A 27,370-nucleotide genomic window follows, 5' to 3' on the forward strand; every position below is an offset into this window, starting at 1 on the left:
CCTCTGCCGCCACCGTGTCCGGAGAAGAGTGGGGAGGAGAGTGGGAAGGTGGGGCCGGCAGGGCATCCATCCGTCCGCCGTCCGTCGTCCATCCATCCATCCATCCTCCATCCAGCCATCCATCCATCCATCACCATCCATCCATCCAGCCATCCATCATCATCCATCCATCATCCATCCATCCATCCATCCATCCATCTCCTCCCCTGCCCTCCCCTGCCGGCCCGGCCGCGGCGGCGGCTGCCCCGCAATGACATCACCGTGCGCGGAGTCCCCGCCCGCCGTGCGCGGAGCTGTGCCGGGAGCCGGGGCTGCCGCGCCCGCCGCTCGCCCGCCCCTTCCCTCCCCTCCTCTTCCCTTCCCCCTTCCCACCTCCATCGCTCCCTCCCTCCCTCCCTCCTTTCCTGCCGCCGGAGCGCCCGCGGCCCGCGCACCTCGGCCTCCCCCGCGGCCCGCAGGGAAGAGGATGGCGGAGAGCGAGGCCGAGACCCCCAGCACGCCCTGCGAGTTCGAGAGCAAGTACTTCGAATACAATGGGGTGCGGCTGCCGCCCTTCTGCCGCGGGAAGATGGAGGAGATCGCCAATTTCCCGGTGAGGGACAGCGACGTCTGGATTGTCACCTATCCCAAATCAGGTAGGCGGGCGGGCGGGCCGGGGCTGCCGCGGCTGCCGGGGCGGCTCCTCCTGCTCCTTCTCCTCTCCCCGCTTGCCGGGAGGCCGCGAGCCGGGACTGGAGGTGCCCCGGCGGCCCCCGCGGGATGTGGGGGCGAGACCTGAGCCTGTTCTCCACCGTGGGTGTGCCCGGGGATGATGCCCTATGTCCAAGGATGGCGCCCTGTATCCTGGGTTGGAGCCCTGGGGCCGGGGATGGTGCAGTGCCCCGTGTCCGAGGACGGTACCCTGTATCCGGGGATGGAGACCTGGGGCTGAGGATGGTGCAGTGCCCTGTGTCCGAGGACAGTACCCTGTATCCGGTGTCCGAGGATGGTGCCCTGTGGCCAGCTGTGGTGCTTGCGCCCGGCAGCCCCCGCAGCTCTGCAGAGTTGAGAGCCTGCCCCAGGCACGGAGGGGTTCGGGGGCCCTGTGGGGGGGTTCACGGAAGGTGGGTACACGCGGGCGCCCAGCGCTGCCCCGGGACCCTGCCGGGATGGTCCCGAACCGCTGGAGTGTGACGGTGCCTCTCCGGGCAAGGGAAATCTCGCTCAGCAAAGATGTCGAACGGGGAAGGGCTGTGGCATCACTGCAAATATCTGCTGTGGTGCACAGGTTCGGTGTCTGCTCCACAGCCTTCCCTCCATGCTGCGCTCCCGAGGCGGCTGCCCTGATCCTTCTGGGAGAACATGTGCTCCAAGTACGTTCTTGCTGCACTGTCTGAATCACCAGAAAGGCCTCCTTTACACAGTACAAGTGAATATTTTGTCCAGTAAATGCATCCTTTGGCTGTTGCACACCGTTTGAGTGACTGCTTGTAATGCTGTATTCCTTGATTTTTTTAGCCTCCCCGTTCCCAAGCAAAAATATTTAAAGAGAATTACCATGGATGTAGTGCTGCCTGCAAAGAGACAGACAATATGGGAGCTTTGTACTCCACCTGATAAAATCAGATAAACTCTTTTGTGAGTGCATTCTCGAGTGACTTTTTTCCTGACAATGAGATGATCTCTTTCGAGGAAATCCGAAGTCCACTGGAGATAACAGATGTCGGCTTTGTAAACGCCCTTGTAAAACGATGTTTCAGTATTGTAGGTTTCTCACTTACTTCATTGTTTGTTGTGTAAATGGCTAATGCTTTTCAGTTTCCTGGTGTGCTGCTTCAAGCATGTTCATTTGTACAATGTAGCATCTATGATGTTTTTATCATTTCTCAAGCAGTTTCAAACAATTTTCTTTACATTTTTTTTCTATTTTGTTACTAACTATGCTCTTTAAGACTGGCAAGAACTTTATGGATGGCCCTCAAAATACTAGGATTAGGAACCAACAGCTACTTTTAAATTCTTCTTTTAAATTGTCTTCTTCAAGATTTATATGGTGCATGTAGCACCAACACTGTTAAATTCTTTGTGGTTTAAGATTTCAGTTTTGAGGATCTGAGGCTAAAATGTTCCTGTGTTAGATTTGCACCCCAATTTTGTAGTGGCGTCTTGTTAAATATCTTCAGCCAATCTCAGCCATCATTAATAGCTGGCAGTAGCTTGGTTTTGATGGCTAGACAGTGTGCTGTGGAAAGCCAGCTTGAATAATCATATTTAATTTGCTGGTTTGTGCATTTAGCAACATAATATTTGATCTTTTGGGGCTCCAGTAACAGGGAACTGTCCACTTAGAAAATGGACATGCAAGAGGATTTACTGGCAGTCATTGGGAGAAGGAGGAGATGGGTGGGATATGGGGCATTGAAACTGAAGGTGCAGTATTGTGTGGATGAGCTGGAGGAGCAGCCTTGAGATCAAAATAGGATTTTATTTGCTAGGAAAGAGAATGCTTGGGTGGTGAGTAATCTGATGTCCTTGTTGAGAGAATAGGCTCTAGACAATAACAGCATCTTCAAGCTCCACCTTCTTGTAGCCCAAAGTCTACCAAGACCCTTGGAATCTTGTTTTGTCAGCTGCTCTTCTGTGGCGTACAGCCTATTTAGGGCTTCAGAGGTGCTGCTGGCTAGGGACAGGCATAGCAGCAGAAACTGGGCTTCCCTAGGATGGTTCCTACTGATTTAGCCAAGGACTTTCTTTTTTGCAGAAAGTCTACAGCAAAGCCAGGAATTAAATTCAGAAGCCCATTATCCAAACTACACTTCACCTTTCTACCTCTCTTCAGCTTGTTCTGGTAACATTTAGAGACAGAACATGGCTGGGACCACTTATCTAGTTTCTGAGAATAAATTGTGTTTGAACAATAGTTCAAGAAAGAAAAATGCACCGATGTCAAATAGGTCCAACAGAAAACTTTCTTCTTGTTACTAAGGAAATCAGCTTTGTTCAGTGTAGCAGCAGCTCTCCATCTGCTCAATCTGTGGAAAATACCCAAAAAAGTCTGTTTGCAGGATGTGTGAGAGGCCAGAGCCTGTGGCTGCAAGCAGGAGGCTCCAGCAGTAGCTATTGACCATATGATGGCTCTTTTGGTAAAGAAAATCCGCAAGTGGCCAGGGCTACTTCAGCTGTCCCAGGGACTGATGAAGTGGTCTGGAAGCCATTTGGAAGACACTGTACACTGCAGGAATAGACAACACAGCTCAAAATATGTGAAATGGAGGTGGTGCTTGGAAATAGTTACAGTTATTGGTAAATTGGGAGTGACCCAGGAAGAAGCTGTTGCAATAATGGTAGAAAATCAAATGTACCAGTGTCCTTACTGGCAGTAATGTAATAAGCCTAATGGAAAGTGACTCTGCTTTAATGTGATTTCCACCGAGGGATGGCTGAATAATGATATCTCCTATATCTTTAATTATTCTTAACACCTGTGCCCAGTCAATGGTAACAGCTTTTGGGAGCTTCTGGACCATGAGAAACTTTATGCCTAAAACCCAGAGACTCAGATATATGAATGTGTATCTGTGTTTGTGCATATGGGAGTACTGTAATTATAGAAAACCTTTTTTATCATGATGCATAATTTAAAATCAGGTGCGCTGCTGAAAAAATGAAGTCAAAAGTTTCATCTTCCACAGAACTTTGTTGTCTAGAGTGGGCAGGCTGAGTGGGACACACAGATTTGCAAGAGAAAATGGAAACCAGAGTGCTGTTGTCTATAGTGTGAAATAACTTTTCACATGACAGATAGATACAGAAGGCACTGTTTATAGGGAGCACTGTGTGTCTGCCACAACTTGAGCTGAACCCTCTCATCCTGTGGATTTCCTGTGCCCTATTTGAAAATTAAAGTTCTCATCTGTGAGCTTAAGCTACAGAATTTGTGGAGAAGCAAACTTTTCCATGATATTCCCTCAGTCACCATGCTGAGAGCCAGGTTAGCTATTTGCTAACATCAGTGGAATTAAATCAGTCCCTAAAGTGTAGTGTTTAGTTCAGGTTCACTCAGTGTTTTATTGTGTCTTACAGTGTCCTCCTAGCTGGACGTGATCTGTCCACGTTCTTGCTCAGAAGTGGTGCACGGCAGCTCCCTTCATACCATCTTGTGTGTGTTTTAAATGGATGTGTACTTGGTCTTCTTGGGTCAAAACCCACAAGTTCATGCCTTTTGCAAAACTGGTAATTTGAGAAAGTGAGCTGTTTACATTAATAATGAAGCTCTCTCTCCCATGGTGATTATTTTGCCAAATAATTTTTTGGAGTTCTGTGTGGAAAAATGTCAATTGTTGAGCAAATATCAGCTTGAAGTCCAGCCACTTAATGAGAACTTGCATTTGGTGCCAAAAGAACAAATGTTGCCTATGGCCTTACCTGTGTGGGGGTGTCTTTCTATAGATTCTCAATTTCCCTTGTAGCACTGGAGTTTTGTAACTACCCTTTGGCTGCTAGGGAATATGATGGCTCTAGACCTTTGCCTTAATGAAGTGCCAGCAATGATTTTGAGGGTCATTCCAAGGACAGCTTTCATGTGTGTGTATTTACTGAGTTCTCCTCTTTGGAATTCTTTCACACTCACTTCTGGTGTTATGTGAAATGAACCAGAGAAAGTCAGTTTGAGTTGTCCATTTTGTAATATTTTTGAGAGGTTCTGTGTGTACAGGTCTCGCCTCTGGTAGCGCATTGTGTGCACGGGGAGGTTCTCTGTTCTCCTCCTGTTCTGTGTGCCTCTCCCACTGTGTGCACACCTCTTTCATCCTCCTATTTCTAGCACTCCTGAATCCAACACTCCCTCTTGCTGGGTCACCAGGATGTGCCAGTCCCTTCCCTGGCTGATGGAGGAGCTCTGTCCTTCCTCTCCCTTAGAATCTCTCTGCATTCTTCCATGGCTCACTTCCCTCATCCCATAATCCTGTTATGATCTTCCCATGCGGGGACTGTGTGTACTCTGGGGTTTTCTACTCTTATGGGGAAAGAGTTGTTTGATGCATTGACCATTACAGCTATGACAGGGACAGCTGTTAAACTGTGGGATACAGAGGGTACAATATAATCAGCAGTTTTCCTCTTTGAATCCCCAGTAAAAGTGACAGACTTCAGCTCATCAACATCTAAAATATTTTTTGATTAGACTCGGCATTCAAAAGTTGCTGCACTTAAGGCAAATAGAGGCTTGAACCATTGGAGATGTAGACGTATGTGCTTTTTCTTTGGATATGAAATTGGTTTAAGAATTTCTTATCTTTGGCCTCTTGTTTCTTCCCCTTCCAATGAGCCTTAGCTCTCTGTGGGACCATGTTATAAAACAGATTAGCAAAATCTTGAATAAAGAAATACATTACAAAGAAAATGTACCAAGTAAGTATGCCAAAATCTTTCTTTGTTTATCTTGTTCAATCCTACTTTTCGTGTTTTCCACAGACTCTAAAAATTTCCTGGCAATGAGGTTATATTTCCAGGTGAGATTGGTATTACTGTACTTCACAGTAACAGTCTTATTATTCAATATACAGAGTAATATTGCTTGACTAAGTTCCTGTGGCTGCAGATACCCAGATGGACACAGGTCAAACACTGCTGACAGTCAGTCCTGATTTGCACAGTCATAACTGAGAGGAGAATCAGGCTGAAAGGTTGCCCAATGATGTTCCTGAGCTGTGGGAGGCTCGGCTGGGAGCTGTCAGAGGGACATGTGGCAGCTGCGGTGGATTGCAGAGGTTTCTCTGCTGATGGCAGGTCTGGATAGGGGACACAAGCATCCACATGTGTTAAATTAATTGACTTGCCTTAATTTCAAGTGTTCTCATATGGAACTTCTCCCAGCAGTTTTGTTGGCATTATTTTAAACAACAGCTTTGCAGTTGCTAAAGAACCAGATTCTGCAGTGCTGGATTTATAGTGTTATGGCCTCTGCAGAATTTTGTTGCCTTGGGCTTATATTTTCATGTAGAGAATTAATGCAAATGTTACTGGCCCAGAGGCATGCCTTGAGAAATCACGAGGCTGGCTAAAAAAATAAATTTTTTACACAAAATACATTTGGGAATCTTTTTCTTTCACCTCTATTTTGAAGCAATATATGCTCTGTGAAATGGAATGATGAGAAACCTCTGTAAGTTTCATGAATTTGGATGAGCAAGTTGATACCTTTAAAATCAGAATAGAGCATGTAACTTTTTCTCTCTGACAGTAACATCACAGTTATTTGGTTTCTTTAAGCAATGTGTAAAGCTCAGATATTGTTCTGTTTAAATGACAGATGAATGTGCATCAATTCCCATACCAGCTGGCCAGAATGAATGGAATTCTTTTTCAAGCAGGAAGGGAAGGACAAACTGCATTGTGTCATAGAGATATGCTTTGTGAGCTGTCTCTTTAGGGACTGATGGACAGGGTCTACATTTGAATCTGATTTCGTGGTCTTGATGACTGAAATTGTGTTCCTTCCACCACTGAGGAGAGTAAATACTCCACAGCCTAAACTCACTCCATTCAGGTGCAGAAAGTGACTCTGGTAGATTAATATTTCTGGGGATTAGAGCCACTGGGTTCCTGTGCTTTGAAAGTCCTTCTGAAATGGGTCTATCTTTTTATTTATATATAGCTCAAAATACCTTCAGGTATTGACTCACTCTTAAATGCTGCTAGGCAAAGAAATTATAAATAAAACTATCAAAAATAAGTAATTGAAGACAATGTTTAGTTTGCCTCTGATGCATTTGACTTGACTTCAGTGTGAGTAGAATTGAATAGGTCCTTGCATGTTTTGCATGAACTTGAAATAAAAGCAGAGAAAAAAATATCTGTGGTTAAGGGATGTTACCTCGTTCACAGGGGTCCCAGGATGAGGGAAGAGACGACAAAGTTGACTCCATGTATCAGAAGGCTTGATTTATTATTATATGATATATAATATATAAAAACTATACTAAAGGAATAGAGAGAAGGATTTCACTACCATGCTAAGCTAAGAATAGAATAGGAATGTAAACCAAGGTCTTCTCCCAGACCGAGACTGGCCGGACAGGTGTTCTGTGATAGGCTCTTAATTGGAAACAGTCTGACGGGGCCAATCACAGATTCCCCCTGTTGCATTCCACAGCAGTAGATAAGAATTGTTTACAGTTTGTTCCTGAGGCCTCTCAGCTCTCAGGAGGGGAAAAATCTTAAGGAAAGGATTTTTCATAAAACATGTCGGTGACAAAGGGAAACTCCATTTATTATCCAGATAAGAGTGTTTCTCTCATGACCCTTTTATCAAAGCAGTGAAGACATGTTTCTAGAGGCAGAAGAAATGGTTCAGAAGATGAAGAATTCTCCAGTTATTAAATAGGTTTTGCTGGGTCTTTTGCAAATGCTGCATAATTGCTTCCCTGCTGTTAAGTAGTACAGAACTCAACTTGGTTTGTTTTTTGTTTTTTTTGGTTTTGTTTTTTTTTTTTGTAAACAGGCAGAGAAAAAAAAATGGTTTTACCCTAGGTAAAAAGTGTATTCTGAACATGTGAAATCATTTTTGATTGTATTAAGTGATAATGACCTCAAAGACTCAAGAATTAGAAAATTATGTAGATCAGCCAGACCCACCAGCCAGTCATTCTCATTTCATGTTAATGTTCATTTGTCACAGTAAAGATATTAATGAAAGGAAGCAAAATGTTTAATTTTTTAAATTCTTATTATGCATTCTTATTAAATGAAGGTTTTTCTCTTGTTGGGTACAGTAGGGACTTATACACCCCATGATGAAGGGAAGGAACTACCCCCTGTTTTGTCTCAAAAAAGCTGCTTTAGAAGTGATACAAGCATTGGGACACTGAGCATGCAATGTGACTTTGTTGGCTGCAGATTCTGTGACCAGGGATAAAACTTGTCTGTGTTTTCCACTGGATGTGTTACTTCTCATTTTTCATATATAATGGTAAACAGTTCTCATGGGCAAACAGATGTCACCTACCATATATATTTTTTCCTGTCAGGGAGTTGTGCAGAGCCAGAAGGGCTCCCCTGAGCCTCCTTTTCTCCAGGCTGAGCCCCCCCCAGCTCCCTCAGCCCCTCCTGGTGCTCCAGCCCTTTCCCCAGCTCCGTTCCCTTCTCTGGACATGCTCCAGCCCCTCCATGCCTTTCTTGTCCTGAGGTTCCCAGAAGTGCCCCAGGATCTGAGGTGTGGCCCCAGCATTGCCAGCCCAGGGGACAGTCACTGCCCTGGCCCTGCTGCCACACCATGGCTGGCACAGCCCAGGTGCATTGGCCCATTGGCTGCCTGTTGATGCAAGGCCATGAGAAACACAGCTTAACCATGCAGTCCAAAGCCTGTTTACTGCTGGTCAGGATTGCCAAAGTAGCACAGAACAGCTGCAGGCATTGCTGAAGCTGGATTGCTCTCTGCATGCAGAGCTGAAATGCACATTAGTAATGATCAGGGTCAGTGCTTATATGGGATCACCAGTGCTTTCTGTCAGAAAAAGTGTCTTCTCTTCAACCATTTTGCTGCAGCACTGTAAATCTGTTGCCTGAAAGGGAAAAACCTTGTAACAGTATGAAAATGATAAAATAAAAAAGCAGGTCTTTATTGGAAGTTTACCGGTTTCCCCGTGGTTATAGGCACACCCAGCATCAGATTTTCACAATTTTTATAAGTTTCACAAATGATGATATCTAAGAAATACCGTCCAATTTGAGGAGCAGTTGGTTAGGTAGTTTTCCCCCAGGGTTCTGCCCCATTAGTATTGGTTCACAGGCTTTTTTACCCCATCTCTTGTTGTGTTTTCTCAGATTCTGACTGGAAAACAAAATGTCCTTGAAGGTTCCCTTATTGAAAACCAGTCTTTCAGGAATATGTTAGAAGATTACTTTATTACTCTAAAATCTAAGAGAAAGGGTAGGAAAAATACCAGGAGCTATATAACTGTGTATTATCAGTCCACAAAGCTATGAGTATATGAAAAATGTATAAAAAGCTAAAATCTTTAGGCATCAAACCCATGGTGATATCGATTGGCTGATCCCCTTTTATACTCCCAAACAGATCTCTTTCCATTTCTGATTCTGAAGAGCAGCAATGGAAAGGGCTGTAGCTGGCTTAAAACTGCAGTCCAGCTCAGTGAGGGGGGTCATAGGTACCTTGAGAAAAATGGTTTTGCTTAGTGCAGCTATATCTTGAGTGGGATTCTGTGTGGGACAAAATGCTTTACTCCCTGACCTTAGACAAGCGATAGCTGACTGGACAGGTTGTGGGTTTTTTAATGTATAACCTGTACCTGCAGCTGTTTCACATTATATTATTGCTATGCTGCACTCTTGAAACCTGACCACCTGATATGTGCAAATGCACATTATGTGTAGGCAGGTTTTGCCTAACAATTTTCCTGAAAGGGGTTGAAGCTGAGGTAGAGAATTGTCTTTTGAGCAGTGACAGACATCTTCTGACATTATTTTGTGGGGAGAGGAGTAGGTTCACAGCAGAGGGTATGAGATCTACCTCCCCACAAGTGTGTAATACAGGTGCCCTGTTGTTCCCTGATTTCTGATTCTATCTCAGTCAGCAGAGAAGCTCTGCGTTTACCCACAGACCATATTATGACTGTAGAAGAGAACACAGAGTGATGGAGTTGTCCTAGAAATCAGTGGAGCTAAGGTAACTATGCAGTTCCTTTCCATGCAATGAAGTCCTTGAGTGTGATTTTAAAACCTAATGACTTGTCATCACAGCAAAGTTCTTTCCTGCATTGTTGTCCTTGGTACAGTGTGTGAAAACAAAGGGAAATTAGGCACATTGGGAAGACTTTCAGCTGGAGATTGTGAGCTCCTGCTGGGGTAATGTATTATGCAATTTAGGTATGTTTTTTGATATGGGCTCTAAAAAGATGGGAGAATGGAACTGCCAGAGGATGCAGGAGGGCAGGGTACAACTGAGCTAACAACTTACTGTACTGGCTTTGCTTTACACCTGGTCAGCCTTGAATAGATGTGGAAAGGGGAAAAGAAATGTCATTCAGTCAGAGCAAGAGGGCTTATTGGTTATTTCTATGTTCCTGCATGTTGGATGTTATGTTTTTTTGGTTTAGCCTGATGGATGTTGTGCTCTCTTTTACCATGGGAATGTGTTTGGTTGGTGAGTAGAAACTGGAAGAAAAATTAACCCAAGGATATGGGTAGATATCTGCTTTTAAAGGTGACTGTGCTAGTGCAGGGTTGTTAGTGCCCTTAGCCTGCTGTCCATCATTCCTGGTAGAAAAACAACGTGCAGAGTATTTTGGATGGATGCATTCCGATTTGTCCCACACAAAATTTGCTGCATGAGTTGATGCCAAAAGTAGAAACTCCTTCAGCTGATCTTTGGCAGATCTAATTTTAAGTGGATTGGAGCAGTTTGTGTGAAGTTACTCCATTAGTCTTGACACCTGGTGCAAGACAGGGTGAGCATCCACAGATATGGAGAGCCCAGCTAAAGCTTCAATAGAAGAGTAAAACCATTTTCCCTTTGAATATCTGATACCAAGAGATGTCTGTAACTAGCCAGTAGCAGCTGTTTGTGAAGGACCTGTGACAAAATCCAGGACACCTGAATATGATGACATCATGGGTGTAGGGACAAGCTTGAAGACACAAATCAGGACTCTTCAGTCAGAAGGCAAATGGTTGATGTTTTTAACAGTAGATCTGTAGACCTGACACACAGTTCTTAGAGTTGTTAGGATGCTACTTAGCCCTTCCTGCAGAGCATGTCAGGATGTTGTGGATTATTAACAAGGATAGAAAAGAAAGGCTTTTTGCCCAAGCTCTCCTCAGCAAAAGTCCTCTACCAGCAGGAGCCAGATGAATCTCTCTTCTTCAGGGAATCGATCTCTGTGGGTGTGGGTTTGGCTGTGCCACAGATCTCCCAGAGAGCAAGTCCTGGTGTGTTTTATTTACTAGTGTTGCTTCAGTTTTAGGATCCAGCATGCTCCAAAGGAGGTATTTTGCTCCAGGATGGTGTTTGGTGTGGGCAATTGTGGCTGCCTGGCTGGCTGTGTGGGAATGAGGCTGCCCCAGCTGTCAGTGCCAGGTCCCAGACGCTCTGTGGTCGGTGTGCCCAACTCATCCTCTCCTCTGCTGAGTAGTTAGTGTGCTGATGTAAGGGAGAATCACGACTCAGGCCACTTCTAAAAAAATAGTACTAATGCATTAGCCAAAAATAGCTCAGCTTTGTAACCAGTTCATTAAAGCAGTGCTTTAGGATACTGTATTGGACATAGTAGCAATAATTCTGTGGATAATATGTGTGTGTAAACAGTTGGTGACAGCATTTTTAGCAAACAGAAAGTAGGTTTTCCTCCTAAATGGAATGGGGTTTTCATAGTGTGCTGTTTATAGCCTCTGGCAAAACATACTCAGAATTAATGGACCCATGTCTGCAGAATTTAGCCCCTTGGTTCTGGTTTAAAAGCTGGTAGCTGTAAGAAGAAAAAGAAATGGATTACTAAGTCTAAGAATCTAATACTTCGATTAGTGCTTTCTGAATGTTGCTGGAAATTGTGTATTTAACACTTCTTTTAAATCCAGTCTTCCTTAAATTGTGCCCTTTACTTTCAGAAGGTCTGTTGTGTCCCACAGACTCCCTTGACAGGTAACTATTGAGTATGTGTCATTTAGGCCATATAAGAGGGGCATTTGTCTTAAAGGATGAGTATTCAGTCCTTTCTGAAAATTAGGCCCTCTGATAAATATTTAATTGGTCAGTAATAAAAAATTGTGTGGCAGTATAACATCACAATTTCAGTCTTTATTCTGAATCCCCAGTCTCATTTAGGGAAAGAGAATTGGAAAATATGGTATCAAGGTATATACATTATTTTTATTTTTAAAACACTAGTTGTTAATGAAAACCTCTATTTGTAAGCCAGGTGGAATTTGAATGTGTAGGAGAACTTCAGCATACAGACCTCAAGAAGAGATACTTTAATGTTTTGGAAATGGTTTTTTTTCTTCTAATGGAAAATCTAATTTTCCCTCCGGTATTGTAGGGTGAAGATGAATCTGTCATACTGACCTGAAGATTTACACTGCAATTGGCCAAGGAGGAATGAGCTTGCAGGCAATTAGAACAATGGTGTGAGGTTCTGCTGTACAGCACTTGCAGACCAGTCTGGCAGCTTTGGCAGCCCTCACTTTTAATGAGCACTTGCATCTACTAATGCTATTAAAAAGTTATGAGTCATAATGGATCTGCTGCACTGGATTAGCCAAAATTTGGTCAAGCACTGGCAGATCAAACAAAGTACAGATAATTGGGATTGTTAGATTACTAGCATTAGTCTTTCTTTATTTTTATTTTCCATGTGGTTCCATGTAAGAAACGAATAAAGGGAATATACCAAGGCCTTTGCAACTTTAGGCTGCAGGTTTGTCCTGTTTTAGCTGATTAGAGAGGAGAAACTGAAAGAAACTACCTTAGAAACCAGCTAGAGAAGCAAAATTTCACTGGAAATCTTACAGTTTTATATCTGCCACTTCACTTTGAACACATCTATGATATCTAGTGACTTCATAGGAGTGCCAGTGGCCAGAAAGAGTTGAGAGAAGCCAGAGAACATCTGCACTAGAGAACATTTCTCCCTCCACAGTGACTAAATTTGACATTGGAAGACATCTAACACACAGAAGGCAGAAGGAGTAGCTGTGGCGTTTCCAAGCCGTGTCTGTCTCCCTGTGCTGCCTGGTTGCTGCTGCAGCAGCTCCCGAGGAGCCGAGGCAGAGTGGCCCTGGTCTGACTTTGCTCTTGCTGCACTGAGGCACTGGCCAGGGAAAGGGCATAAAGGAAGAGTTCCCAGTCACAGGGCCTGCTGGGGTGTGGTGGGATTTGTAATGAGTCCTGGTTCTTGTGCATCCTTAAGTAGCCCAGGAAAGCACAGTGCATCCCCACCAGCACACTCCTTTTATGCAGGGTAGAAATATAGGCTCACAGATAATTTAAAAAGGTCTCCTAAAGACACCTGCAGGTTCTGGCAGGCAGTAGTTTCTCACAGCTGTTTCCCACCCCCTCTCTTTCCAGATATTGTGTGATAAACTGGAACACTCTGTTCTCCTGAGGCATTTTATTGACATAGCAGAGGAGCTTGTCAGGAAGAGCATTTCTCAGGTACTTTGCACTGAAGTTCCTCAGATGCTGACTGCCTCCATTTTAGCTGGAATTGAATAAGTGTTCATGAATTCCATATCTGTTTTGGCAATATGACCTTAGAGGTAGCAGGGTGAGCAGTCTTCCTCCTGAATGAAATCTTGCAGATGGAAGAAGAAAGGGTAGAATTGCTGGGAACTTACTAATGTGGCATTCTGTGCCTCATGTCCAAAGGCAGTTAATCCTGTTTTTCAGTGATTATCCTATTGTGTTTATCCTTCTGTACCATCCCAAGTGAGGTGTGCATGTACAGGTGTTCAGCAGCACAAGGAGGAAGCAGTAAAGATACTGGAGGTGTACAACATCCATTGTCTTGGCAGGGCCAGAAATCTAGGTGCCTTTTCCTTTCCTTTCCTTTCCTTTCCTTTCCTTTCCTTTCCTTTCCTTTCCTTTCCTTTCCTTTCCTTTCCGTTCCTTTCCTTTCCTTTCCGTTCCTTTCCTTTCCTTTCCTTTCCGTTTCCTTTCCTTTCCTTTCCTTTCCTTTCCTTTCCTTTCCTTTCCTTTCCTTTCCTTTCCTTTCCTTTCCCTTCCCTTCCCTTCCCTTCCTTCCCTTCCCTTCCCTTCCCTTCCCTTCCCTTCCCTTCCCTTCCCTTCCCTTCCCTTCCCTTCCCTTCCCTTCCCTTCCCTTCCCTTCCCTTCCCTCCCTTCCCTTCCCTTCCCTTCCCTTCCCTTCCCTTCCCTTCCCTTCCCTTCCCTTCCCTTCCCTTCCCCCTCCCCCTCCCCCTCCCCCTCCCCCTCCCCCTCCCCTCCCCCTCCCCCTCCCCCTCCCCCTCCCCCTTCCCCTTCCCCTTCTCCTCACCTTTTTCTTCTGTCCAACAGATATGAAGATATCATAATTTTTCTTTTTCTTAGAAAGTCTCTGTGACATTTACATCTGGCCAAGTTTTGTGATAGACTGTGATTGCTGGCATTATTCACATAATCTCCTTTGATAATCTCAGTTTCAGAAATTTACTCTACTTTCCATCCATAAAATGATGGTTCTTGAAAGTCTCCACAAAGATCACTAAGTCAGCTGGGTCAAATGGCAAATTTCTGTTTGTGTTACACACAGATGGGGATGCAGGAGAAGACGCACATCCTGGCATTTTAATAAATTCTGCTACCCCAGGTCTAGGCTTGGGCTCTTCATTTTGTGGATAGGTATATCCACCTTATTTGGCTTTTAAGCTAGCTGGTGTTCCCAGGGTTGAAGATGTTGCCCTAGCAGCCAGGTCTGGAATTCGGGCGGCCTGTGGCTAGGTTAAGTCATCCTTCCTAACCCAAAAGAACATTTAGCTCAGATAGATTTAATTTCAGTGGGTTTTAGTCCTAGTAGAGATGTGAGGAGGTCGTATCTAATTATGCATATAAAAGCTTTTAGATTTTTTTTTTCTTTTTTAAAAAATAGGCATGTGATACTTTATTTTGTTCTTTTAAACAGGAAATCAGGTCAATGATAAATTTTTTACCTGGAGCTTTTGGAATGTGTGTGTGTCTGGTAAATAATAATTGATTAGAGTGACAAATTTAAAAAAAATAAATCACTTAAGTTAAAGTGATCAAAAGTTAATTCCCTAGTTTTCATTTGCATTAAGACCCTGAAATTCTGAAACATAGTAACTTCAGTGCTAATGTGGGAGAAAAACAGGCTAAAAAAAAAAACAGGGAAAAAAATAAAGTGACTAACAAAAGAGAAAACTTCCACAGGGATCATGGCTAAGGGAAATTGAGTGATCCTTCTGCAGGTGTAGGGAGGAGAAATTCCAGCCTACTGGATAGTCCCAGGATTTCTTTTTCAGTGTGTCACCAGTTTTGGTGGAAACACATTTAGATGGAGATTTTTGAGCTTCCAAAACCCCCACTTTGGTTGGGAAATATGTCATTTCCCACCTCTGCAGTTCTCCATGGATTTGACAGCAATCAAGCCAGGTCTGGTGCACAGCCACAGGTCTGGGCAGAACCAGATAAGGGGGTGCTCCCCATGGGCTTTGTGCTCCCTCTCCTGACTTTTAACTTTTCTGGTGGACTTTGTGCAGAGCTGGTGCTGCTCTCCTGAAGGTTCAGTGTGGCTCTGCCTCAACCCTCCAGCCCTTCTGTGTTCAGAGGCACAATAGAGATGGCAGCTTTCTGCCTAGAGAGCAGCTGAGCAATGAAAAAATAGTTTATTGTGTATCCCCACAGAGTTATTTCTTTTAATTTCATGGAAGCAGGACTGCTGTGATTGCATTTCTCTTTGCAGGTGGAATTGGAAATACTGAAATAAATTATGGAGAATTGGGGTGTTTCTGGTCAGAATAAATTTTTAATGAGAACAAGGGTTGTGCTCATTCAGAGTCACAAGGACTGATACTAAAGTACTGTATGAAGGTTGATTTGAAGGCATAGAATATATGTTTGAACTTAAAAATGCAGAGTGAACAGCCTTGGGGCAAGTGTGTATTAAGTGTGTGACAACTGTCTCTGTGGGTGATGATAATATAAAAGTGTCTTCTTTTTTTTTTCCTGTCCCAATCCTTTTTAATTTACCCATCAATCAGTAAGGGAACAGTGGGATCTTGAAGTGATTTCTATCCAAGACAATTCTTGGAGGTGTGTGTTCTTTCACATTGTATCCAGGCTGTGTTCACTCCAACCATCAGCCCCACTTAACTGTTTCTGTCTCAGATGAAAAATAACCAGAATAATAATGCAATAGGGTTTGGGGTTTTGTTTTTTGTTTCTTGGTTTGTTTGTTTGTTTGTTTGTTTTTTGGTTTTTTTGTGAGGTTTTTCTTTTTTTAATTGGAACAACATACCAGATTTGTACAAAAATGCCTATTTGTGTGTACTGTCTTGTTAGTTAACATGAATTAGCTAGTGACTGTTACAAGTGACTTGCAACTCATGAATTATCTTCAAATGGTCATTGATCTCAGAGTTTACAGCTCATAATTCCAAGGGCCAGGATGCAGGAGTAAGCATTACTTGCTCCTTTAGGCAACATGAGAAAATGGATAAATCCTGGTCTCATTTCCCTTACTGCTCACAGTAAATAATTAATAATGGGTTAAATAATGGGTTTGTCTTTTGCAGTTTCCAGGGTGTCCCACACTCTTGGGGTGTTTCCATCTGAACTGTGAGTTCCCTCCCCTGGCTCATGGTGAGCTCTCCCCATTCTGTTCGTCCATCCCACCAAGAGCCTTTCTCTTCATAACCCTCTGTCAACTATCTCTGTTTTGAGGGTTCCCTACCTGCCTGAAGCTGAAGTCATTTTGAAATAGTTTCCCTGTCCAAAGGTCTAATTGAAGCACCTATTAATTTTCCAAGGTGCAGTCACTGGCCATGATATCTAATGGCTGCTTTGTAAATGTCCTCAGAGTGGGGAGAGATGCATAACTGAGGCTTCTAAAGCTTGTGACTGATGCATGGACATATTTGGGGCTTTATCCACTCCATAACCTGGAGGCATAAATAGACTCTCAAATCATTGCATAACAGGGGCCTTGACTGCAATTTAGAATAAAGGTCTCTCAGCACAGGCACTAATGCATTTTGTGAACTTGGATGACCTCTGTTCACCTCATTTTTTAGTTTCTAAAATGGAAATAGTAATGTTTTGCCAAGGTAACATTTACAGAGGTAAAACCTTTTGTTAAATGCTTTGCAATTCACAGGTTAAGTGATTTGGAAACAGAAGTGTATTTAAATTGTTACTGAAGAAAAAAAAATCTCTGGTCTTTTGCATGGAAGATCTACATGTATTTAAAATAAAACCAAGAGAGCTGACATACTGCATTAAAACAGTAGTAATAGACTTAGCTCACGGCCAACTGTTGAGGACAAAAGTTGCCATTATTTTTCTGTTTAGGTGTCCCTTCATATGGCTGTGTTTAGATAAGAACTGTAATACAATCTGTTCTCTCTCATTGTTTGGTTTGTGCAGGCACAGGCTTGCTGCAGGAAGTGGTGTATCTAGTGAGTCAGGGAGCTGATCCAGATGAGATTGGACTAATGAATATAGATGAGCAACTTCCAGTCCTAGAGTACCCCCAGCCCGGTCTGGACATCATCAAGGTACAATTTATTGCAAAGAAAGTCTTCCAGCATTTGGGTGTCTTTTTCCTCAGTTCCATGTATATCACTTCATTTCATCCCGTGTCCTTCTCATCAGTGGACTTGTTTAGAATGTTGCAGTGATTCAAAGTGTTAATAGGTCATTTTAAATTGCTTTTATTAAGCTTCAGTGTGTTCTGTTTAATACTTTAAATGTGTCTCCATGTCCTAAATATCTTGGCAGTGGGAATCAAAGTTCCAGACCTCTCTTGCTTACGTAAACGGGAGCTGGCCAAATGAGGCAAATTTGCTTTGATTCCTTCCCTGAATTTGTGAAAGAGTAACTAAAAATGCAGCTATCCATGCATCTGTATTCCCACTGCTCCAAATTTACACATCTCAATCTTTAGATCCAGAGATCCTGGCTCTCTACAGACACTGTAGGGTGTAGTTTGAGGGGTCTGAAATAATCAGAGCATGAAATTCCACAGTTTTAAGAATCCCTTGAAGTCCAGCTGCATGGCACATAAGTGTGATCTTGTCCTTGCTGCAGCCACTTCTGACAGAGGCATGTCTGTGAATTATTAGGATAACTATACGGGGCCATCCTGTAACAGCTGCAGTGCTGCTTGGACTGAGCAAGCTAAGGGTGGCAGGGATAGAATTAAGGTTCTTGTGGTCAATGACAACTGCAGCTTCAGCCTACTTTAGGCTGAGAGCATTTAGAGGTCAGAGATTGCTCTTCTTTTTCATCTGTGACGCCTAATCTAGCAAGACCTCAGTGCTACCCTGCTGCAAAAAAGTGGTGGCAGTAGTAAGAGGTTTAGTTTGAGATTACACATTCTTATCTATGCCATATGCTAGCAGTTTGATTCAATATGGATTTGTTCCATTTTTAATAGCAGAGCATGATTTCTATCCTGAGACAATTTTGTATCAAATTACAGAAAAAATATTGTTTGAAAGATGTTCACACACTCAGATAAACCTTTGGGTCTAATTCTGAGGATAAAATAAAATGCAAGGCTAAAATTTGGAAGAAGTCAGGGGTCACGCTTTCAGAGCTTCTAGTATTTTTCAAGGATTTTTAGTGGAGGCATCACTGGAAATAAAGTGAGTTTGATATTAAGAATCTTCAACAGTTATATTGTCTTTCTGAGAAGGTCCTGCAAATGGACATACTTTGAAACAAAAGGGATAAAACCCCAGTATGACAAAACCCCCAACACATTATCCAACCTTTTGATATTTAAAAACCAGATGTAATTCCCTGACCTGATTTTGAGTCCCAAACTCCTGTTAATTTTAGGAAGTGAATTTGTGAATGGAAGTCAGTGTAGTAGAGAGCCTCAAGTGTGACAGCTCAGGCCAGCTCAGCATATTCCCAGAAGCAGTGCTCAATGGGAAACAATTCTCTCTGCTTTATTTTAGGAGCTGACGTCCCCTCGCCTCATCAAAAGCCACCTGCCCTATCGGTTTTTGCCTTCAGACCTCCACAACGGCAACTCAAAGGTGAAAATGAGCTCGTGTTTGTTTTAACTCTGCTGGCAGCAGTTGTGCCAGTGCTTTGGGATGAGGAAAAAGTTTTCAACAAGATGATTTTCCCCCTATCACAGGTAATATACATGGCTCGAAACCCCAAAGACCTCGTGGTGTCTTATTACCAATTCCACCGCTCCCTAAGGACCATGAGCTACAGAGGAACGTTTCAGGAGTTCTGCAGAAGGTTTATGAATGACAAGTGTAAGGAGCTGTTCTCTCTGCACACATTTATTTTCATCTCTGCGTTCCTTCTGCAAGTACAGAAGTGAACTGGATAAAGGTGCATTTGTTTTGCATATACAGCAAGGAGGTTGCTACGGATAGCGCTGCGGGGATTGAGATTTGTCCGTGCAAACTATGAGTCGTGCTTTTTGTAAATATTTGCCTTACAGTATTTGACCCCCTGGGTTCAGCAGTTTGCCACCTGAACTGGAGCAAAACTCTAGGGTACTCTTCTGAAATTCAGTTTGCAGGCTGCTAGGTACCTCCTTAAAAGGGGTGAATACTCCCAGCATCATTTGATTTCAGTTATTCCTCACTATCAACTACTTCTCAGGAGTGTTTCTGGTCCTCAGGTTTGGGGTTATTTTCCTGGTAATTCCTTTAATATTTAAATTTTAGCCAAAACCTCAAGGTTCATACCTTGGAAGTTAACACAAAATTCTCTAGTTTGCATGGGCCTTATCTGGAGTGCACCAGTGAGCTCGAGTGAAACCTTGAGCTCTGAGAGCAAGATCTCCTCTAGATCTAGAGCAGCAAACCTGGAATTTAGGGGAGCTGATGCTGAAGGAGCTGTGTAATACCAAAGGGAAGAAAAAAGTAAAGCCTACCAATGGGAGGTTATTTAACAGGCCTAAAAAGCCCTTTGCTGCTCCTTATCTTGCAAGCTTGAGCAGAATTAATGCTCTCCTCCCACTCCAGCCCACCTTCAGTTTTCCATTTGCATTCCCTGGGAATGGAATGTTTGCCTGTAGCCCCTGATCAGGAACTTCAAGACCAGAGACATAAGAAAGACACGTTAGAAGGTCTTCTAAGACAGAAAGGTTGGATGCTCTTTTCCATGTAGGTATCCCAAGAGTTGTCTCTTTATCTTGTAGCAGCCGCCTGACTTTATCATGACCTCCCAGAGCCAATAAAACATCACAGCATGTTCCGTGGCCATAACTGTACAAACGGGAGGTTTGTAATGCACAGGAAATTTAGCATTCAGCTGCTTGTTTACATCTCAGCAGAATCCTGGCATCTCAAACACATCCAATGGACAAAGAGATCAGTTTCATAGGAAAACAATTTTATTCAACTGACCAATTTTCAATTTTTATAAAGGCACTGACATTCCATTTTTGTTATTTCCATTCCATAAGAAACGGATGCATGAAGGTAATACATCAGTGTTCCAGTTACCAGATTGAAACAATTTTTTTTCAAAGAGAAAAGGTGGCTTCAAAATACAAACCTAAAAAGATGGTTTTATAATTTTTCTATAGCTGCTTTGCTGAAAAGATAAAATTGATAAAAAAAAATTGGGAAAGAATTTAAAAACTCCTTATTTAAATCCTTAACTCCTACCTTGATTATGTGAAGTTAACTCCTACCTTGATTATGTGAAGTACGTTGTGAGAATTAGTCACTGGTAACAGAGAAAAATGTAGAATGCATTTCTCCTGGGGTTGTCTTGTAATACTGGCAACAAAAGAGATTCTTGCAGTTGTAAATACCAAGTCCCAGTGGCTGAACCTCTGGTAGAGACACATAAATTGACTGAAATCAGTGCAAATGTGGACTTAATCAGAGAACTGGAAAACAAATGAGTAAAGTTTTGGGGGAAGGGTTAGGTCTCCCATTACATGGGTCAAAATGAGACACTGCTCTCCTGGGGCTATGAACCACTCCAGTTATTTCATTTTTCTTTTTTTTTTTTTTTTCCTTTTTGAAAACAGCTTAATAACTAAAGTGTTCATTTTCCTCATGCCAATCATAATGTTTTTGCAGTAGGATATGGTTCCTGGTTCGAACATGTGCAAGAGTTTTGGGAACACCACATGGATGCCAATGTGCTTTTTCTCAAGTATGAAGATATGCACAAGGTAGGTTAGATGTAGCAAAATGGTATTTTTACCACATTTAGCATCCTAGTTTTTAAAGTACCTAAGGCACAAAATTACATTCCTGTGTCCATATTTGGGCTCCCTAATGCCTGATATAAATTTTAAAGCACTTGCTTTAAAAATTCAGTAGCTTCTATAGACTTTAGGCATTTTCATATCCATAATAATTTACCAGGGAGTCTGCCTGCATATATAGGCACTGAACTACTTGCAGAGAAGGCAGTGATGTGAAACTATTCAGTACTTGCTACACTCAGCCCTGGGCATTCATTTAAAATAAATGTCTTGCTCTATGTGATGTATCAATGAGGGAAAAATATATAATCACTGTTTTGTCCTCTATATTTGGCATTTATTGGAATTATTTGGTTGTTTTTACTGCTTTCTGTGAAACAAATCTGAAAACAATGAGGGTATGATCAAGTAGAATAAGGTAGATATAATTATAGAGTCATTACTGCATGGTGGCTAATAAATCCACTTAAATCAGAAGTCTAGTGGAAATACTATGTATTTCTTTTTGCAGTAATATCTTTTTGACAGCTAATGAAAATACTTCTGAATGTTTATTGACTGGAAAACTAATGCAAACATAAGAAAACCCAGCTCCTATTTCTAAACCTGTAAGAAGAAGAAATCAGGACAAGACTCAATAAAGCTGGGTATATTATAACTCCAGCTTTACTGAGCCTTCTGATGGAGTAGGATTCTAAAAGAAGGTGTAATACAGTCAGAGTAAATAAAGTTTAGTCAAAATAATTTCAATTCCATGGTTTTGAATAGTTAATGGATTCCTAGATATGCTCACCAGATGGTGGCATCACAGCATCCTTCTGCTTCCTGATAAATATTACTATTTTGTTGTTGCAACTCATACTGAGGAACCCTGGAATTTTGGAGTTGTAAATGAATGGTTATTCTCAGAGGCCACCTCCCTAGATCTTTCCCAACTACAAGAATGCAGTCCCAGAAGCTGACAAAGGAAGAAGGGCTCTCCTAACATTTTTAGTCATTTATTTGACTAAGGTCAAAATTAAAGTAATTTTCAAATCCTCTGAAATGCACTGATATTTCAAAGGGATCAGTTAAGGGTGGGGTGTTCCCTGAAGTAGGAAGCATCACAATTCCTTTTCAGTTGTTCCCTGTTCCAACATCTGAGGCTAACATGGTCATGCTTTCTGCCAGTCTGTTTTACTCTAATTGCTCAGAATGTGTTTCTTTTCAGCAAATTAGAAGGTGGCACAACTTCAATGCAGTGGTGTTTCTACAACTTCTGCACTTGTATTTTTCACACTCACCAGGATATAACCTATTTTGCAATATTTAAACTCATTAAAAATGGGATTTTAATTATTGTGAAATAACCTGGGTTTTAAATGGTCTCTTGCAGGACCTAGCGACAATGGTTGAGCAGCTGGTGAGGTTCTTAGGAGTTTCTTATGACAAAGCACAGTTGGAATCCATGGTGGAACATTGCCATCAACTCATTGATCAGTGCTGTAATGCAGAGGCTCTTCCTGTTGGCAGGGGTATGTTTAAAACCCACAGCAAAACTCTTCTTGGAGAAGTTGCAAGTAACCCCCAGGGTGTGTTAGATGTTGGCAAAATATTGCCACGTAAAGGATGGGAGGGAGCTGACTGTTGGTGCAATTTGGGGGCTGGGTTGTTTTTAAATCAGGTAAGGTAGAAGTGACTGAAAAGGATGGAAGAATCCAAGATGAGAGGGTAATATCAAACCACTCAGTCAGAGAGTCTTTGTCTCCCTTGAGACATGATGTCTCACTTGATGGATTCAGCTCCTTGTGCTGAGAACTCTGCTCTTCTCCTTCTGACCTCTGGCATGCCAAAGCTCACACCATCTTACACAGTTTATCCTGGCCTGAGCCCTGGGGTTTAATTAGATCAGGTTTTCTAGAATAGCAGATATTTCTCATATGGAAGGCATAAAATTACAAGGAACCACTGCTTCTCTTATAAGCTTTTTATTTTCATTTCCTACCTCAGCTGTTTAAAATGTGCTTATCTTCCAGATGTTTGTTCTAGTGAGAGTCTTTCTCTAAAAACCTGAAGGTGCCATGTGATCTGTTGATACATCTGTCCTTTGATAAGAAATCAAGTCCTTTCAATTGCCTTTGAAAAGCATAAGAGGAAACTTAGGCTCCCTCAAATTATTTTCTGTGGGCTGCTCCACATCACTTTTAAAAATGAGGGAACCAGGTCGAGATGGTCAGTTCCTATGTTACCGCTACATATGCCTTACCCAAACCTAAAATCACTTCATACACTAATTTAATCCAGTTCTATTTTGACTTTTCCCTTGTTTTCCACCCATAGCAGTGGTAGCACTTTATGATACAGCATCACACATGTAGCACTTGTTTATTGTCACCACAAAGTTTCTCAAAGGAATCGATTTGCAGGTTATTGTCCCTTACTCAGGGGTTATGACAGGAATACTTTGGTCTTCTGTGTATAAGAGCCCTTTCCATACCACCACTTTCATCCAGCCTTCATGTGATCTGCAAATTATACCAGCTGCAATTTTTATAATTATTTTCAAATCTCTGATGAAAATGCCAAATATTACCAATCCCTCTTGACTACTAATTCTGTGTTAGCTGGTTATTTATTCAATTATCACACATTTGGTTGGGACATCCCCAAGTCCTTAGATAAGGTGCTCATGTGGATGCAAGGCTTTGCAAACAGCAGGGTTGTGTTCTACTTGTTGGCCCACATGTAGCCTCTTATTTCTACTGTCTACAAATGTTTCAGAAAGAAGCCTCCATGTTGTAATAGAGAAGGAAGGGAGCTGCAGCACTTAATGTGATACTTCGTCATTTGTTCACTGTGTGCTTTTTAGTATAAATATCCTTATTTTGAATTTCTTTTCTTTGCTGTCTTTGGCTTTTACAATATTTTGTTACTCCAGAGTGTAGCTTCATTAGCAGTGCTTTGTTCCTTCTCTGTTTGTTTCTGTGACAAAGAATGGTGGCAATGACATGACAGCTGATTGTAATTTGTTTAAAATATTTTAATTTGTCATTAGTAACATTTACTTTATTATTTTGCTTTATTTTAGTCCTTCATATTTTTTTTTCTTTTAGCACATTGATCTTTACTCTGAAGATAACCCTGAACTGCTGTGAAAGCAGAACAGTGATTAGATATGTTACTTGTATTTGACTCTTATCACATCATAATTTACGCAGTTGCATGATTCAAATCATAAACCAGGTGGGTGATTTTTTGACAAGTTATCAATTGATACGGTAAAAAAAAAGAAAAGAATTATTAAAAACAATCCACTGTGTATGTATGTCATTTGTAGAACTTGTCATCTGTCCATACATGTTTTTAGGGAGACTCAGAAATAAAAGGATTTTTTTTTTACCAAGCAGAGGAAGAAAATACTTTATTATCATTATTGAATGGGAAATACAGGGGTTTGTGTTTCATGCTGTACTTTTTGCTGTTACATTTGCCAGATCAAGATTTAAGTTAGTATCAGATATTTATGATTTTAAGTGTTTTCTTAATTTATTCTTTCAAAAATAAGTGAGAAATTTGGTGAAAACAATAAATGGCATTTTCAGTGTAAGGTTATTCTGGTCTTTGGATCTCAAAAAGAAATCAGGACCCTTTCATACCTTCAGGATTTGTACAAAAGCCCTGATTTCATACAATGACCCTTGCCAGACATGCTATACCATTAGATTAATAAGTAATATGTAGATGTTTCAGACAGTTTTGTCTTTGGTCTCAACTATAAAGTTTCTGCATAAAAGCAATGGTAATTGAATTAAATGGGTATTCTTATGCATCAAATGCACAATTAAGCTCCTTGCATGTAGCTTTGTTCTTGCTGTTATGATTAAACTCTGGTAGCACAGTCCCAATTCTCCTTTCATTTATTCCAGTTGAACAAGTCTGGATTTTGTCTTTATCTGCAGCATAAATGAGAAGAGAATTGGGCCTCTCTGTGTGGTTATTCCATGGGGCTTATTCAGCCACAAGTAACCCTGGCTGACTGAGTTAAATGTATTTTGGGCTGCATTGAAACAGTTGTTAAGCAGGCTCCTGCCTTTGGCTGGTAGGTTCAGCAGGGTCACCAGGTTATGTTATGTCATTGGTTGGGTTCCACAGGTTAATTCATATGAGGAAGGTGCTCAGTGTCCATATTGTATCCCCCAAAAGCTTCCTATTCCTTGTGTTCAAAATAAAATGTCAGTGGAACAACTTGAGTACATGGCACTTGTTCTCTTTCATAGATAGAAACACAGAAAAACTTGTATTTAACAAACAAATCTCTCCATGTTGAGAAATGGAAATTCATCTGTTGGACTTATCTCTAGACACAAAATAGAAATTAGCAATGAAAATATTATACTCTAATAGTCAGTCTTATACCCCACATTCTCTGTGCCTTTTGGATAGTTTTCTAAGCAGTGGGTGCCAGAGGCCTGGTGATTTTGAAATGTGTTCTTAGCTGTTGGAATTATTAAACAGCCATAGCTTGCACTGAAAGAAGAAATCCACATTTAAGTGAGCACCCAACCCAAAAATCTGTTTGTTTCTGATGAAGGCCAGAGTAAAGTCTCAGACAAATATGAATTCTTCCTGTGTGACACTGGGCTGGTGCAACTGAAGATGTGTTTTATTTGAAGGCTTTGCAAGCGTAGTGCCAGAGTAACTGGGTGAGACAATGAACAGCTTTAGGTCTCATTAAGCTTTCAGAGAAAGCCCAGACTGATCAGAATCTCACAGCTGATACTTGGTGTCCAGCACAATTAGACTGTAGGTATTTGGTGTCCTGTTACATCCACTCTCTGACTTGTGTTCTTTCTCTGTGTTTCAGGACGAGTTGGGCTGTGGAAAGACATCTTCACTGTTTCAATGAATGAGAAATTTGATTTAGTTTATAAACAGAAGATGGGAAAATGTGACCTCACATTCGATTTTTATTTATAAAAAATGCATGCATATGATATCCAGATATAGCTACAAGTGCTTTATGCATTCATTTATTACCTGCTGGACAAACTACTGTATCTATTATGTGTAATAAGATTTAAAGAAAGAAAAACAATCTAAGTAAACCATATGAGATGCAATTATCTTTGATCCTGAACAGCTGTATATCTTCTAGTATTTAAGTCCTTTGTCCACATGCAAGAACTTCTCAGACAATACTAGAACTTTCAGCTGTTATGGAATGTATTATATACGTATAAGGTATGTATCATATATGCAACTAGAATGTACACCTTTTCAGCCCCACATTGATTATTTAATGTGTTTTATAAAAGCCTGTCACTAGAACCGAAATAAACATCCGTAAACCAAATAAAAATTTATTTCTTAGGGAAACAAATAACAGGCCAAAACAGTATGCTAGAATGATCTCAGGGGTTAATTGTCACATTTATTTTTATAGCAGGTATAACCAAGTATAAATAAGTCCCATTCCAAAATAGGAACTGATCCAAGTGGAGTTCACATTAGGTTCTGCACACCCTTATCTGTGTGATTTGAGCAGGTTCTCTGCACTGGCACTCTCTGGGAGACAGGGCTTGTTCTGATTTACAGCTGTGATTGTCAGCCTGATCCCAAATCCCAACCATGCCTTTATGGACACAGCTCAGAGCTGGCTTCCTGATGGAAGCAGTTCAGCTCCATGCCCAGAGACAGCAGGTAGAAGATTCTTAAGCCCTCAGCTCTAGGTCACTCCCTCAAAATGGGGCTTAAAAGCCAGGAATCTGGTGCAGGGACTTTCCTGAAGAATCAGTCTCCAACCCATGTCACTTTGCTGTGTGAATTTCTCCCTTTAAGAGCAGCCCCAGAAAATAAGGTGCTGAAAAAGCTCCAGTTCCACTAAAAGTTGAGGGCACTTAGCACTGCTTATGGGTTGTTCTCCTGGAGTCCACCAGACCTAAGGGGGAGATCTGTGCCAGTGAAAACAGGCAAAGGGAACTGCAGCATCCGAGGAAGAGAGTTGATGGATATGCCAGCAGGTGGGAGTATTGCACAAATATCCATGCACAATAAGTTCTAGGAATTGTTAGCCATGACTGATCTGGATTATAATCAGGATTCAAGTTTATTTCTCTTATCTTTTTTTGGTCTCTACACAAACAGCCTGAAGGAGGCTACTATCACTATAGAACTCTCCCAAATTATTTTATTGTTCCATTATGTAATGAGATCTATGCTTTTTAGGTTCTCAGCTGCAAGAGGCCCATTTTTTGCTAGTCAAATGTTCAGGTTCACCAAAAACTATGAGGAAGAACTAGTTTTTAGTGTTTCAGTTCTGTTGGGAAACTGTCAGTTCAGCACTGGCAAGTGGTGTAGCATGATGTGGCTTGACAGCAGTTTTCCTTGTATATTTGTGAGTGAAAATGCTTTCAGTGAAATTTTATTTCTATTTTTATATTTTTAGTACTGTATGAATATTAAGCACTACACATTATACTTCTGTGCTTGCTTGCTTACTGAATAAAAGATGTGTTCTGTGCATTGTG

The 27,370-nt window shown here is 41.7% G+C and overlaps 1 protein-coding gene across 2 annotated transcripts; it reads left to right on the forward strand.

Annotated features, from left to right (window-relative positions):
* Positions 1–359: 359 nt before the first annotated feature.
* On the forward strand, positions 360–26,915 carry SULT4A1 (sulfotransferase family 4A member 1). Of its 2 annotated transcripts, XR_007776586.1 has the most exons (8): positions 360–635; positions 17,090–17,220; positions 18,631–18,711; positions 18,816–18,942; positions 20,734–20,828; positions 22,240–22,378; positions 23,957–24,086; positions 25,708–26,915. XR_007776586.1 is itself a non-coding variant. In XM_050969889.1 (7 exons), the coding sequence occupies exons 1-7, from the start codon at positions 467–469 to the stop codon at positions 25,818–25,820; spliced, it is 855 nt and encodes a 284-aa protein (XP_050825846.1). In that variant the 5' UTR covers positions 368–466; the 3' UTR covers positions 25,821–26,915. The 2 variants fall into 2 exon arrangements, 1 of the variants encoding a protein (XP_050825846.1); XM_050969889.1 differs by lacking the exon at positions 23,957–24,086 and having other exon boundaries at positions 368–635.
* Positions 26,916–27,370: the final 455 nt, after the last annotated feature.

The sequence above is a fragment of the Serinus canaria genome, chromosome 1A, assembly GCF_022539315.1.
Source record: "Serinus canaria isolate serCan28SL12 chromosome 1A, serCan2020, whole genome shotgun sequence".
NCBI classification, from domain to species: domain Eukaryota; kingdom Metazoa; phylum Chordata; class Aves; order Passeriformes; family Fringillidae; genus Serinus; species Serinus canaria.

What these genes read in the sequence shown, in the direction of transcription:
- SULT4A1 (XM_050969889.1), top strand. Translation starts at nt 467, where the DNA reads ATGGCGGAGAGCGAGGCCGAGACCCCCAGCACGCCCTGCGAGTTCGAG. An exon ending in TGTCACCTATCCCAAATCAG is followed by an intron (nt 636 to 17,089) that starts GTAGGCGGGCGG and finishes TGGTTTGTGCAG; the next exon opens with GCACAGGCTTGCTGCAGGAA. An exon ending in AGTATGAAGATATGCACAAG is followed by an intron (nt 20,829 to 22,239) that starts GTAGGTTAGATG and finishes GGTCTCTTGCAG; the next exon opens with GACCTAGCGACAATGGTTGA.